The sequence below is a fragment of the Trachemys scripta genome, chromosome 5 (genome assembly GCF_013100865.1).
Source record: "Trachemys scripta elegans isolate TJP31775 chromosome 5, CAS_Tse_1.0, whole genome shotgun sequence".
Lineage (NCBI taxonomy): Eukaryota > Metazoa > Chordata > Testudines > Emydidae > Trachemys > Trachemys scripta.
The window spans coordinates 111,886,676-111,902,955 of NC_048302.1; the positions used below are offsets into that span (position 1 = coordinate 111,886,676).

The 16,280-nt window shown below is 42.4% G+C and overlaps 1 protein-coding gene across 3 annotated transcripts in view; it reads left to right on the forward strand.

Annotated features, from left to right (window-relative positions):
• The window catches only part of RAB28 (RAB28, member RAS oncogene family), a 103,244-nt gene extending 87,477 nt beyond the window's left edge, over positions 1 to 15,767 (forward strand). The window contains exons 6-8 of one of the 3 annotated variants that reach the window (XM_034771738.1): positions 7,975 to 8,052; positions 13,671 to 13,779; positions 15,111 to 15,181. In XM_034771738.1, coding sequence (XP_034627629.1) covers positions 7,975 to 8,052; positions 13,671 to 13,766 — 174 coding nt within the window. In that variant the 3' untranslated portion in view covers positions 13,767 to 13,779; positions 15,111 to 15,181. Of the gene's footprint in view, positions 1 to 7,974; positions 8,053 to 13,670; positions 13,780 to 15,110 lie in introns of all 3 variants that reach the window. The other 2 variants (XM_034771737.1, XM_034771739.1) reach the window with 2 other exon arrangements.
• The last annotated feature ends 513 nt before the right edge of the window (positions 15,768 to 16,280 follow it).

The window sequence follows — 16,280 nt, forward strand, 5'->3', positions numbered from 1 at the left end:
GTCGAGACGTAGTTCTCGGCACCGCTACGGTCGACGTTCGACGTCGAGAGGCCGCTCCCGGCACCGGGCATACTCCAGGTCCTCGTCGAGGTCCAGATCCGGCTCCCGGCACCGACGAGGTCATCGGCACCGATCGCGGTCCCGGCACCGTTCGCCGGCACCGCGCAGAGATAGATCATCTCCGGACCGGTACCGTGCGGCACCGCAGCCCACGGGGATCGTTTCATCTCTCTCGGCACCGCCATGGCCGTCAAGATCGGTGTCTCGATCCTCGGAGGACCTGTCGAGATCGGCATACCCCCTTCAAGGGCAAGCTGAGGAACGGAACTTGGGCCATTGGCAGGAGATGGCAGAGGGCCACTCTCACGGACCATCTCACTGGTCGTTTTGGACCCCGTGGGCGTACCACCAGGAGCAAGGGGCTCCAATACCATCGACCTCTCGCTCGGGTCACTCGGTTAGAAGGGCCCCAGAATCCACCATCTCTCGGCCTCCGCCAGGAGGTATGGAGGCTTCCGTGTCCACGCCACCTGACACCATAGACCCAAGTACAGGTGATGCTCCGGCCCAAGAGCAGGGGGATCAGGACCCCCCCCTGGATCCAGTACCACCGGAGGCATCTTCCTCCTCCTCTCCGGATGAGGCAGTGGCGGGCACTTCATGTACAGGTCCCCCCCCGATAGATCTTCGGGCTCACCAGGATCTCCTGCGTAGGATGGCCCGTAATATGGACCTGCAGGCGGAGGAGATAGTGGAAGTGCAGGACCCTATCGTGAACATCCTCGGAGCGGATGCCCCATCGAGGGTGGCGTTACCCCTGATCCGCACGATACAAACTAATGCGGATACGATATGGCAAACTCCTGCCTCTATCCCACCCACAGCGAGAGGGGTGGAAAGGAAATACTTTGTCCCGTCTAAGGACTACGGGTACTTGTATACCCACCCCCAACCGTGTTCACTGGTGGTGGCATCAGTGAACGCACGAGAGCGCCACGGCCAGCAGGCTGCAGCGCCTAAATCAAAAGAGGCTAAGCGGCTCGATTTGTTTGGCCGTAAGGTTTACTCAGCCGGAGGGCTGCAACTTAGAGCGGCGAACCAACAGGCGCTACTGAGCCGCTACAATTTTAACTCCTGGAACTCTATGGGGAAGTTTAAGGAGTTGATCCCCCAAGAGTCCAGGGAAGAGTTTGGAGCCATGGTAGAGGAGGGTAAAAAGGTGGCTCGGACCTCCTTGCAGGCCTCCTTGGACATAGCAGACTCGGCTGCGAGGACCATGGCTTCGGGTATCGCTATGCGGAGGATCTCCTGGCTTCAAGTTTCGGGTTTGCCTCCGGAGCTGCAGCAAACCCTACAGGATCTGCCCTTTGAGGGACATGGATTGTTCTCGGACAAGACGGACTCTCGCCTGCAGAGCCTCAAGGACTCGAGAACAATCATGCGCTCCCTGGGGATGCATGTTGTGGGCCCTCAGCGCAGACCATTTAGGCCGCAGCCTCAGCGCTTCTACCCCCCCCCGCCTCGTCAGAGACAAGACTCGGCCCGGAGGCGAGGGCGAGGTGGTAGGAGAAGGTGGACCGGCCCTCAACCCGGCCAGAACCAGGGGCCACCTAGACCACCTTCAGGCCCCAGGCAAAACTTTTGAAGGTGCGGTCGAGGACGGCGCACCAGTCATCCCCCAGGATCCAGCCCCCTCCTTTCGGGATCGTCTCTCCCACTTCCACCGTGCCTGGTCCCTTATAACTTCGGACCGTTGGGTCCTCCGCACGGTGGAAAGGGGATACGCTATCCAGTTTTCTTCTATCCCCCCCTCCCACCCCCCTTCCCCGTCCCTCTTCAGGGACCCTTCTCACGAGCAACTTCTTATACAGGAGGTTTTTACGCTCCTGGCCATGGGGGCCATAGAGGAGGTTCCGATAGAGTTAAGGGGCAGGGGATTTTATTCCCGTTACTTCCTGATCCCCAAGTCCAAAGGAGGTCTGCGGCCCATCTTGGACTTGCGCGGACTCAACAAATTCGTAGCAAAGTTGAAGTTCCGCATGGTCTCTTTGGGGGCCATTATCCCTTCCCTCGATCCTGGAGACTGGTTCGCCGCCCTCGACATGAAAGACGCATATTTTCACATCTCAATTTACCCACCTCACAGACGCTTCCTGCGATTCGTGGTAAACACGGTGCACTACCAATTTACAGTCCTTCCCTTCGGCCTATCCTCGTCCCCAAGAGTGTTCACGAAATGTATGGCTGTCGTAGCAGCGTACCTTCGTCGGCAAGGGATACAGGTGTTCCCGTACCTAGACGACTGGCTGGTGCGCGGTCACACCAAGGAGCAAGTTCAAGCTCACGTCCACAGAATAGTGCACACATTCAACGAGTTGGGCATCCTACTCAACAAGGACAAATCCACTCTAGAACCTACCCAGAGAATAGAATTCATCGGCGCAGTTCTAGACTCCAGACGTGCACAAGCCATCCTGCCAGACAACCGCTTTGGCACCATCACGAACCTCATTCAAGGGCTCAAGGCCTTCCCAACTACCACGGTGAGGTCGTGCCTTACCCTGCTGGGTCACATGGCTTCCTGCACGTACGTAACCAGGCATGCCAGACTTCGGCTTCGCCCACTTCAAACCTGGGTGTCATCAATATACCGTCCACATCGGGACAGCCTGAACATGGTGGTCACGGTCCCGAACTCGGTCCTGGCCTCCCTCACCTGGTGGCTAGATCACAATGTGGTCTGCGAGGGGATGCCATTTCACGCCCCACAACCCTCTCTGCACCTGGTCACAGACGCGTCATCTCTGGGTTGGGGCGCCCATCTCAACGAACACCATACCCAAGGCCTATGGACTGCACCACAGTTAGCCCTGCACATCAATGTTCGGGAACTGATGGCGGTGCGCCTGGCGTGCCAGGCATTCCTCAATCTCCTACGTGGCCGCTGTGTGTTAGTTCTCATCGACAACACCACGGCCATGTTTTACATCAACAAGCAAGGAGGAGCACGTTCGTCAATTCTATGCCAAGAGGCCATTCGCCTGTGGGACTTCTGCATCGCCCACTCAATTCATCTCACGGCATCGTTCCTCCCTGGAGTCCAGAACACTCTAGCGGACCGACTCAGCAGGTCCTTCCAGACGCACGAGTGGTCTATCCGTCCGGACATCATACATTCCATCTTCCAGAAGTGGGGGTTTCCCCAGATAGACCTGTTTGCATCTCGAGACAACAGGAAGTGCCACGTGTTCTGCTCCCTACAAGGTCGAGCTCCGGGCTCCCTCTCGGATGCGTTTCTCCTTCCCTGGAAAGACCACCTGTTTTATGCCTTCCCTCCGTTTCCTCTGGTCCACAAGGTACTGCTCAAATTGCGCAGAGACCAGGCACAGGTAATTCTGATCGCTCCAGCGTGGCCGAGACAACATTGGTACACCACACTGTTGGAGCTCTCGGTTCAGACACCGATCCCGCTTCCATTATGTCCGGATCTCATATCTCAGGACCACGGTCGGCTGCGTCACCCCGACCTGCAATCACTCCACCTCACAGCGTGGCTGCTCCATGGTTCACCCAGGCAGAGCAGCAGTGCTCGCACTCTGTCCAACAGATTCTGCTGAGCAGTAGGAAGCCCTCAACACGGACCACATACTTGGCCAAGTGGAAGCGGTTCTCCTGTTGGTGCGAACAACGAGCCACGTCCCCGTTGCAGGCACCCATTCCTCTCATATTGGAATATCTCCTCTCCCTAAAACAGCAAGGGTTGGCGATATCTTCAATCAGAGTTCACCTGGCTGCTATATCAGCCTTTCACCCGGGGGAACTCGCGTCCTCGGTATTCTCTAACCCGATGGTCGTTAGATTCCTCAAGGGCTTAGACCGGACGTACCCACAGCAGCGTCAGCCCGTCCCGACGTGGGACCTTAATCTGGTTCTCTCCAAACTTACAGGTCCTCCATTCGAACCACTAGCCACCTGTTCACTTTTGTACCTATCCTGGAAGACAGCCTTCCTCGTAGCCATCACCTCAGCAAGGCGAGTTTCTGAACTCAGGGCGCTTACATCCGAGCCCCCTTATACAGTTTTCCATAAGGATAAAGTGCAGCTTCGTCCACATCCTGCCTTTCTCCCTAAGGTGGTTTCCCCATTTCATATCAACCAGGATATATTTCTCCCGGTCTTTCATCCTAAACCACATGCCACTCGCCAGGATCAACGTTTGCATTCCCTGGACGTACGCAGGGCCCTGGGTTCTATATTGACCGCACAAAGCACTTTAGAAAGACGACGCAACTCTTCGTTGCAGTGGCCGACCGAATGAAAGGCTCACCGGTCTCCTCACAACGCCTATCCTCCTGGATTACGTCTTGCATCCGGACTTGCTATGACCTGGCAGGTGTCTCAGCACCGCACCTCACCGCTCACTCCACGAGGGCCCAGGCTTCCTCGACGGCTTTCCTGGCACAAGTTGCGATCCAGGACATTTGTAGAGCAGCGGTTTGGTCATCAGTCCACACATTTACAGCCCACTATGCACTAGTGCAGCAGTCCAGAGACGATGCTGCTTTCGGATCAGCGGTTTTGCACACAGCAATGTCTCACTCCGACCCCACCACCTAAGTTGGGCTTGGGAGTCACCTAATGGAATGGATATGAGCAAGCACTCGAAGAAGAAAAGACGGTTACTCACCATTGTAACTGTTGTTCTTCGAGATGTGTTGCTCATATCCATTCCAAACCCGCCCCCCGTCCCCACTGTCGGAGTAGCCGGCAAGAAGGAACTGAGGGGGCGCCGGGTCGGCTGGGGTATATATTCAGCGCCATGAAGGCGCCACTCTAGGGGGCTCCACAGCCGACCCGCCGGTGTTGCTAGGGTAGAAAATCTTCCGACGATCGTGCACGCGGCGCGCACACACCTAATGGAATGGATATGAGCAACACATCTCGAAGAACAACAGTTACAACGGTGAGTAACCGTCTTTTGTCTGCCTTGTTGTTTCCGAGAAAATTTATTGCCACTAACTGGAAGGCTTTCCATGCCATCTTTTCCTTGCCACGCAGTGCATGGTCAAATGCATCATCTCGAAGAAGTTCACGAATCTGAGGAGCAACAAAGACACCTTCCTTTATCTTAGCTTCACTTAACCTTGGAAATTTTCCATGGAGGTACTTGAAAGCTGCTTGTGTTTTGTCCATGGCCTTGACAAAGTTCTTCATCAGACCCAGCTTGATGTGTAAGGGTGGAAACAAAATCTTCCTTGATTCAACAAGTGGTGGATGCTGAACACTTTTCCTCCCGGGCTCCAATGACTGTCGGAGTGGCCAATCTTTCTTGATGTAGTGGGAATCTCTTGCACGACTATCCCATTCACAGAGAAAACAGCAGTACTTTGTGTATCCAGTCTGCAGACCAAGCAAGAGAGCAACAACCTTCAAATCTCCACAAAGCTGCCACTGATGTTGGTCATAGTTTGATGGTTCAGGACCAGAAGTTTCATCCTCTTCCTCTTCCTCTTCCTCGTCTGACTCAAGTGAGAATGATTCTGGTGCATCAGGAACCGGCAGTCCTTCTCCGTGGGGTACTGGGCGTATAGCTGATGAAATGTTTGGATAATGCACAGTCCACTTTTTCTTCTTTGACACACCTTTCCCAACTGGAGGCACCATGCAGAAGTAACAATTGCTGGTATGATCTGTTGGCTCTCTCCAAATCATTGGCACTGCAAAAGCATAGATTTCATTTTCCTGTTCAACCACTGGTGAAGATTTGTTGCACAAGTGTTGCAGTGTATGTGTGGGGCCCACCTCTTGTCCTGATCTCCAATTTTGCAGCCAAAATAAAGGTGATAGGCTTTCTTAACCATAGTGGTTATACTGCGCTTTTGTGATGCAAAAGTCACTTCACCACAAACATAGCAGAAATTATCTGCACTGTTCACACAAGTATGAGGCATCTCTGCTCACTTTGGCTAAACAGAAATGTGCCCCTTTGCAAAATCAAACACTGACAAATAAGAGAGCACGACACTATATGATTTCTAGAGCTGATATAGGGCAATTTGTTCAGCAGAGTGATGTAAGCTTCGTTATGATTGCATCCTCCATGACTTCTAGGAATAACATGATGCAATTCATATCATGTATGACGCAATACCAGCTTCAGATTGCATCATTCATTGTTTTGCCTAAAAAGCAAGTACTGTCCAAACCCAGTCATAGATTTATTCATAGATCCAGTCAAAGATGTATTTTAGTCATTTCTGTTTTAAATTGAGATCCCTTCCCTTTATAACTCACTTATCCTCCGCCATTCCCAAGTCAAGGGTCGTATATACTGACCCAATAGCATATCTTGAAAACTAGAGCCAATCAACAATTTTAAGCATCATTTTTGTTCTCAGTGACCCAGAATTAGTAAAGTTTGACTACATTTATTTCAGAAGCATTTTGGCTGTTGAGCAGTGTTATCATGGGTTTCTAAATTGGCCATAAAACCTGGTTCTCATAAAATTTTGTATAAAAGTCTGTGCTCCAAGCACTTTGTCAGATTTAGTTAATTTTTTTAAGTGTAACTTTTTAGTTTTGTTTGTTCTAAAACAAACATTTTGCAATTTTAATGTCATACTCACTATAGTAGGTACATTCTATAATATGTTCTTTTTTCAAATAGGCAGTATCTCCTTTTCAAACTGATTTGATACATTGTCAGTGATGAGCAAATTAACAGGGTTTTTTTTGTAATTGATATAGTTAATGTTGAAATCTGAAAGAGCCTTTCTAGTTTTCTTTTTCACTGATCCCCAAATTATGGAAGTGTTTCATAGAGTTTCTTTGAGTTTTTTAACTTGCTGGCCAGAAACATACTGATACTTGAACATAAAAGAATACATTACACGGAAGTATCTACTTCTCTTGTGAGCAGCTACTTATAATGTTAAAGTGAAAGCTTCTACTCCATTCTTAAATCTTCTCGGTGAGTGTATTCAGTCTAAAAGAGTTCAGTATTACCCATTTTAGTGCCAGTGTAGATATGGACTGGCTGAAATATTTTAACTAATTATTTTGCTACTGTCCCACAGTAGAACAGAGGACTTTCCAAATCTCCCAGAATCCAATCCTTCTGGGAGTTGTGCTGGGAACTGGTGGTAGATATCCATAGAGCATTGCAAATTAAATGGTTTAGATCAGGGATCTCTTGTTGCAGGGCAAAAGTGCAAGGACTTTTAAATTGACTCAGTGTGGATGTGATTCGGTTCTTTAACTGGTTGTATCCAACCAATTCAAGGACAAAAGATGTAATCTTGTAGCATAGACACAGCCCAAGTGCTTGTCTAGGGAAAATTTAACTTTTTAAAAGGGGTTTTATGCAACGTGTCCATCTTGTTTTATTGTCCAAGTTGGATTCAGTGCCAGGCTGCCACATATTATAAATGCCCCGCATATTGTTAATGAGATAATGCTATTTCTTAAAAGCCATTATGGATTTAAGACACTGTCCTGCAAACACTTACACATGTGCCTAACTTTAAGTGGGGAACTAATCACATGCAGGATAGGGGCCCAAGTGGTGTATATGCTAAACCCTATTGTTCTGAGGTCCAGAAACCCACATTTCTGCTGCACAATACACAGGTAGATATTTTTCAAGCAAACATTAGTGAATACCCATATTCATATTTGCAACACTAACCATCATATTTGAAAGGGGTTTTGTATAAGTGCTTGTTTAAACTTTAGTCTCTGGAGACAAAGTAGAAGTGTTGCCTAACAATCCAGCATGCTGTTCATTCCCTTATATCATTCCTGAATTATTTTAAACAGCATTGAATTTACCAGATGAAGTTATTTTCAGATCTGTTTTGCACAGGTCATATTTTTGCATATCTCATTGTTTACAGTTCAGGAAAGGTTCGATGTATTTAAAAGTAACTTGAGGATGTCTGTTTTTAATCATTTACGCTCTATTTTTTTATGTAGGTCTTCCTGTGTTTTCAGAGAATTACTGCTGACATCCTTGGCATCAAATTAAACAAAGCAGAAATGGAACAATCACAGGTGATTGTCCTGCATACCTTGCTTTTATTAGATATTTTCTTGGTGTTTAAAAAAAAATCTGAATACAAATGAATAATAAATTTTCCTTCAAGGTAAGTTGCATCCCATTTGTGCTTGAGTCAGTTGTATACTTCTATTACAGTCTTCCATATGTGTTCATTCCTTATATATGTGTAGTTTAAAAACATTTTAAACTTACAAAATTTGTGTCCTACTAAATTAGAAAAAAAAATAATTCAACAGCTTTTTCTGGTTAAGAATAACATAACTATATTATATACATTCAAGTGTGTGTTTATATACCTATATATAGTTTTATTGTATTTTTAAATTATGGTGCCTGACACACTAATTGCATTTACAGTGTGCTCAGTACTTTACATGGCACAAAAACGTACAGTTCCAGTCCTCAAAAACACAAGTCAGAACACACTGAGAAATCCAAAAGCAGGAACAAACTTGGAGGGTTTAATTAGATGTAGATGTAGGTATATAGTTATAGATATATAGATATATATAGAAACAGAGACCTTGTCAAATGTACATATGCTTTAATTAAACACTAGATATGATTATATGGCACTTATGTCCTTATTTGTAGTTCTGTACATTTTTTAATAACATTTGTTTTAGAGAGTTATAGGTTTTAAAAAAAGAAACAGAGGGTATACATTTATATGGATATAAATGTTGCACGTTTACATAATTGTAAACACTATCTTGTTAAAGTGGAAAAAGATCTTGCATGTGGTTCACACAGTCAGGAAAAAAATCCATCCATATAATACAGTATGTTAAGGCCAGATTTTGGTTCATTCTTTGTACCCACACAACGAAGTGAGGGGGCACAAATCTTTCCTTTTTGCCTCTATGTTGACTGCCCATCCCAAAGAAGGAAAAGCAGCCTCTTCAAAGTAACTACTCCCCACCCTATACAGGTGGGTGGATGGGGAGTGGTTGGAGTTTTGGCTCCAGAGCCTCTAATGCCAATGCATTAGGCAACCTAGTTGTACTGGCACCCTAGGTAGGGTTGCCACCTGTTCAGGTTTTCCCCGGATCATCCCTTTTTGAGGTAGCTCCGTAAGGGTGCTCAGTCTAAACTGCCAGCTGTCCCGTTTTATGTGCTCAGGATCATCTGAGGTGTCCTGGTCTTCTGTACGTCAGAGGTTTCAACCCTAACCCCAGGGGACATGTGCTGTGCTAGGTATAGCATAGTTTTACTGAATTCAGTAAATCATCATAGTTCCATTAATGTGACACTGATTTATATCAGGTGAGAATCAAGCCCATTATGTTCAAATGGCTGTGAAGAAATTGCTGCTTATTCCTTTATGAAGGGTTTGTGCATTTTTAATTAGCTTCCTGGAAGTACCAATCCCAAAAAAATCTTCATTTAAAGATATTTCAGTGTTAAACTATCTCATTGCATTCAGCTTCTCTGTGTGTTAGATACCTCAGTGCTGTGTTTTGTGGCTAGTCCTATTAATTAATTACTGGTGTATCGGACACAACAGGAGAATTTTGGTGGCAAAAAAGCCCATCAAGAACTAACACTGGGTATGTTTCACGTTGGACAATTTGATCTTAGTGACATTCTCCAATCACATGTGGGGGATTGTCTTCTGTTCCCTCTAGTTTCAATAGGGATTGAGGGTGAGAGAATAGATCCCAGCAACAGTTGTAAGCTTGATCTCCTAAGGAAGCCCTTGCCCACACTCCTAAATTGGTAGCTAGGGATGTGACTATGGTGACTTCTGTATGAGCACATAGAATCATAGAATATCAGGATTGAAAGGGACCTCAGGAGGTCATCTAGTCCAACCCCCTGCTCAAAGCAGGACCAATCCGCAAACAGATTTTTGCCCCAGATCCCTAAATGATCCCCTCAAGGATTGAACTCACAACCCTAGGTTTAGCAGGCCAATGCTCAAACCACTGAGCTATCCGTTCCCCAACATAGTTCAGCTGCTGCAGGCCCCTTTTGGACTATGACCGTATTTAAAAAATACGATGAACATTTTGTGTCTTTCTGTGTTTGTCACATGCACAATAGCATTAATTGAGAAAAAATATATTTTTTTCCATTTTTTGTCCCCAGAAAAGGAAAAGCAGTTAGTTCACATTAATGAAGGAAAACTGTTTAGGAGAAAAACATTTCAAAGAATGTCAATTCTCTCATTAAAAACATTCCTATTTTTTCTAAATTCCATTTTTAAAAAATAATTTCCCTTTCAGGTTGACTGTATGCGCAAACATCCAACCCAAAAGGATTTTACACACACAGTTTCATAAACCCCTGAAAATAAGGATTAAAATACAGAGTTTAACTTTTATAGTATTATGATGTTATGAGATTTTAATACATATATTTTTAATTTACTTCTTGTACTCAAAGCAGTCTCTTCTAGCAGTTCAAGGGGCTGCACTGTTGGCCACTGTTGAGTTACCAGTTATTTAAAAAAAATCAGAAAAATTCAGTAAAATATGTTTATTAAAAATGTACCCTTTTATGAACAGCATGCTCTCTAGTTTGCTTAAATATACAATAAATCTATTTTCTAATCATATAATAAGAAAATAAGTTTTTCCCTAAGGCAATATTTACAATCTGTGTTGAAATATATAGCTAGAAATTTTTTTTAACAATAGAAGAACAAAATATATTATGCAGTACACACCCAACAATCAAAGTAGAACAGCTAGGAAAAACTTTTGTTTGTATGCTACGCAGAAATAGAAAAGGTCAGAACAATGTCCTTTTGTCTTTATTTATATATATATATATATATAGAGAGAGAGAGAGATGCGTGCTATTTGCTTTTCTTCGACCTGGTCTACACTGGGGGGCGGAAATCGATCTAAGTTACGTGAATAACGTAGCTGAAGTCAACGTACTTAGATCTACTTGCCGTGGTGTCTTCACTGCGGTAAGTTGACGGCTGACACTCTCCCGTTGACTTCTCCTGCGCCTCTCGCCCTGGTGGAGTACCAGAGTCTATGGGAGAGCGCTTGGTGGTCGATTTATCGCATCTACATTAGACGCGATACATCAACCCCTGCTGGATCGATCGCTGCGTCTGAGGAACACAAACCAAAACAGAATCATGAGGTCTGAAAAGTTGTCTGAATACTTAACACTAAGTGTACACTTTACAAAAATAACATTGCTGACTTCCATGATTTTATGCACAAGAATCTCAGCTTTCATTAAAAAAAGTTTCTTATTTATGATTATGGATAAAAACCTCAAAATGTGATTCCAGTGCATCCAGAAGGTAAATAAAAGCAACTTCAAATGTATTGTGGTTTTTTTTTTAAATAATAGTTTCTAAGCCAGTATCATGATTTTGCAGAGCTTGACACAAGTTTTGAAGGCTTGGGTTAGCTATATACAACACTTGTGCCATGATGGAGGGAGCTCTTGGTCCCATTAAAGTCAACTGCAAAACTTTTGTTGATTTTACTGGGTACAAGTGCAGTCTTTTAGAACATGGTGCCTCCTAACCAAACCCATAGTCAGTCAAAGGCCAGATAAAACAAAAGTAGATAGCTATCTACATAAGACGGAGTTTGGAGCATGTTTTCAAGGTGAAAGAGTTCCAAAACAAAGAATTTACACACTACATTTTATTTTCAGCCCTCAAATTCCTCACTCTTTTAAAACACAAGGGGCTGTTGAAACTTAAGGAAATGGCTCCTTTACTAATTAAATGTTTTTCTTTCAATATTTTTTTACTTCCAGTCATAGTATAGAAACTGCATGAGGTACAACTTTGTTTCTGGGCATTGGCAAGAATTAACATTTTTCTAAGTAATATATGTTTTTCTCTTGAACTAAATGCCAATTTAGCATGGTAGTGCTAGTGTGCCAGCCCGCTACAATAAAGTATTTGGCATTAAGCAAGGGCTGGAATTCTGAGCACCTGCACCAAATAAACAAACTTGTGGATCTGATTGTTGATAGAAACTGGAGCCTTGGATAATACTTCCAATCTAATATAGAGATGTCCCAAAATGCATAATGTGTATGTAATGGGTGTGAAGCTAGCAGGAAAAAATGTTGCATGCTGTTTCTTCTCTTCTTATTTAGCTGAAATTCCTTTAGAAAATCCAAGTCATTTATGTTAATCAGTCTCCTGCCACAAAGTGACTTAAACATGGGTCACTAACCTAGCTATGTTTACACAATGGGATTTAAACCAACATTTTGTGGGAACAATTAATTGCTTACTGATTGCAAGGATCCTTTTTCTTCAGTCTAGCATAGAGCTTGGTATGAAGAAATTAGGTCCTGTGAGGTCAGATAACACTGTTTAATGCTGAACCTCTACTAGCGCCTTACATGGGATTTGGCAACCCTTCTCTTGATAACATCAGGCCAGAAGTCTAGTAAATCATGACTCTTGACCACCAGATAAGATATGAAGTTGATCAATTAAAACTTAAGCAGAGTACTTCAGCAGCTAATAAATCTAAACACTCTACCGTCTAGTTCAATTACTATTGCTTGTTTTACATATATGCTTTATTTACAGAGGTTATCTTCAGCAAACAATGTTTATATATTCATGTCCATATTAAATGATGTTTCCTTTAGAAATATAAAATTGTTTCCCCCCCGTTTGTGCCTCACTTGTAACAAACATATATATTTTAATTATGTAAGAACTGAAATATTAGGACAGTAGATGCAGTCCATATAATTGCTGTCGTAGGTTCCCCCTGCTATTTTGCATTACTGTTTGATTTGTGTGTTTATATTTTTCTCCTGTAAGTATAAATATTTTTTATTCTGAAGACTCTTTAATTAATTTTTTTTATAAAGGGTAAGAGAGGTTTGGGAAGAGGATTGATTGTTTTTGCTAAAAGCAAATATTTGGCAAAGAACATTGAAGGAATTTTTTTATTAAGCCTGGGTGAAATCTTCATTTGAAGTCATTGGAATTCAACCATAAAATGCAGATATGCACATCCCCTCTACTTTTCCTTTTGCAAGTTGTATGTCCCAGTCACTTCACTGAAAGACTGCTTCAGCAAAACTTGCAAGTGATTAAGAACAGTTGACAAGTAAAACATGAACTAACTGAAAGCATTTGGATGTGAGGTTTTATGTTTATCATTTTGGAATTGTACTACAATTATGTAGTGGGAATGATGCATGCATATCTTTAATACAATTATTATAATTGTGAATAGAAGTGGATCTATGTAGCATTTACATTGATTAGAGGCAAAGAAAGAGTCTGTCCTCTTTCTCCCCTTCCTCCCCCCATTTTTTTCCAATCCCTTTTCGTGTCTGAGTTGCAAAACATTTTTATTGGTTGCATAAACTGATTATTTTGTGTTGGTTGTGGGAGAGGGCATGATTGATGAAGAAACTGAGCAGCTACTCCAACTCCAGCTATAAAACTTTCTGCTAGGCATATCTCTGTCTCTTATTCAGCACGGAGCCTGGAAAGAAATGCATTTTTGTTTTGGTTAATTGTTTTTGCTTTTGTGCTGTCATTTGTGTCATTCATTCCTTCTTTTCTGCTATTGATCTGTCTCTCCATTTTCTTCTTTTTGTTTTTCATTCTCCTCCTTGCTGTTTGTCCATTATATTGACATGTGGTTGACAGCATGTTGTCAGGGCAGAACTAGTGAAGTATCCTGAAGAAGATAACCAACACTACAGCACTGCCAACTGTCAGAGTAAAATCTGTTCAGTGCAATAGTTCAGGTATCATGGTAAAAATCAATGTGTTTTTTATTACTTTGCTTTTCCATGAAGTAGTAAGTATGATAATGAATACCACTCTGAAATGTTTTGTACTGTATGTCTATTAACAGTGAAGCTATGTTGTATACCTCTTCACATCATTTACACAGATTAAATCAAATTTCAAATACTGATTAATTCCTAGCAGCTCTGTAATAATATCATGCATTAATATTTTGGGGACAATTTTCAAAGCTGGGTAGTCAAATTGACACACAGCAGCACAAAATGAACACCTGATTCCTTATTTGAGCACTACATGTGAAATTGGGTCCTCTAGATTTGTTGTCCAGATTTGAAAACTGGTTACATGTCGTCAGTAGTAATCCAAAAATGTAGCTTATGGGCCAGTTAAAATGGGATGAAGTTCGAAAGTTAAAGTTTTAGGTAGTTCATTAGTGGTTTGGTAGAAGTTATTACTAATGGCAAACATGTTGATAGCAAACTGAAACTGATTTTGTACAGATATAATCTCAGATAAAATGCTCATGTGGTTTGAATCTTTAGTGTACAAATACAGAATGAGATCCGTTTAGAAATTCTTTGTAAAGTACAAGGGTTACACAACATACAAAATGCACCAAAGAACCCCCCCATCAAAAGTTTATTACATTTTTAATGAATAGATTGACTAATAGATGTGTGAAGTACATAATATGGGAGATATCTAGATTTTATATTTGTTTTGCTCCTTAAATTTTCTGCCTATTACAACTTTACTGAAATGTCATTTTGTTAACTCAGAATCTTGTTTTGGTTTTCAATTTCCTATGAGGGCAGCAAGAGTGAAAAATTTCCATTTCATGCTAACAATATATACCAAATAATTTCCTGTTAAACAACAGACTGTTATTCAAAAATACCACATACAGTATTCTTATTAAACAGATACTGTTTTATTATTATCCACCATCAATACTTAATACAAAAAACTTGTCTCATGAAAGAAAATACTGTTTAATGATTGTAAAGCGAGTTATGTTAATACATACATCAGCCTTACACAATTGTCATGAAAACTTAGCAACCAAGGCACACTTTTTCCATCTAGTACCAAGAAATCAATATTTCGAATGAGAATGAACACCTAGACAAGTCTTTCTGCATAATTTCCAGTAAAAGAGTACTACAGTATATGTCTGTTCATACTGATTCTTTATTAGCACAAACATATTTCATAGTAACACATCTGTGTTCTAGGGTTCATTAAAATAATTGCCATGTTAAATGTTTTTAGTAGCACTTTGAACAATATCTGCTTCTGATATCTTGATAATCACTGTGTTTTCTTTTATGACAGAGGGTGGTGAAGGCAGATATTGTAAACTACAGTCAAGAGCCTGTGGCAAGAACTGTTAACCCTCCTAGAAGCTCAATGTGTGCAATTCAGTGAACATATTTTTCTTTGTATTGATACCGTTGGCAGCCTTTCTTCCCTTGAACAGGCCTAGAGGTTGCCAGGAACTTTGTTTGAACAGTGACCATCACTGTAGTGCAGTTAGAGGTTTCGAAAACTTGCTACGCCATTGTGTGTTGAAAAGCAGCAGGCATTTTGTTTTATTGGCCTAGATTCAAACAGTGGACCACACACTTTGAAAAATTAAGATATATTTCTGAATTATATTCCCATAAAGCAGTGTAACTGTGTATACATATGCCCTACTATCTTTTTGATTGATGTTGCGGTAAAATTGGATTAGAATTCCTGTATTCAAAATAGTTTTAAAGGCATTACTGCTGTAAGGTATTTTGCCAAGGCATTTTGTCTTTTTTTCCTGTGATCTAAACTGACACTCAGCAAAATGTAACTTGGAGAAGCTATTGTCAGATTAGCATTTGAACCAGTAATATATTTTATGTAAGAATAATTTGGAAGATATTCCATTGTTATATAGTGCAAAAATGTATAAACTGTATCTAATGAGAAACAGTCCTTGAAATAAAGCTATAATAAGAACATACTTTTTTATTTATTTATTTTTTTAAGGACCCAAATTGTCCCCATTGCTACTTGCAAGATGCCAGTAATGAATATTAGTGTATCATATCAATGTCCTTTCTTGTGTTAGATGCAATTCATGTATGTGTTCATGAATTTGGATGAACCTCAATCAGCAGTTTGGAGTGTTTATGATGAGCGATGTGTTCAGCATGCATTAGAAACTGTTAATGAATCAATTAGGATCAGTCATTTTTAGCTGGTTCATAACCCCAGGAATGTTATGCTCCTTGGCAGGATGGGCTGGATTGGGTTTGGCGTGGCACTTTTTTCTTTCCCTATAACCCAATCTCAACAGCAATTCTTGCCAATACAGTTCAGAGTAAAAGCCACAAATAAAAAGTTAAGTCACTCAGTCTTATCCTCTCTGTGACCAACAAATTTCTTCTCTGCTCCAATGAATATTACTTATTTCTGGAGAGTCTCTTTCAGACATAATGTGCTCTGGGGCACATCTGAATGGGAAGCCCA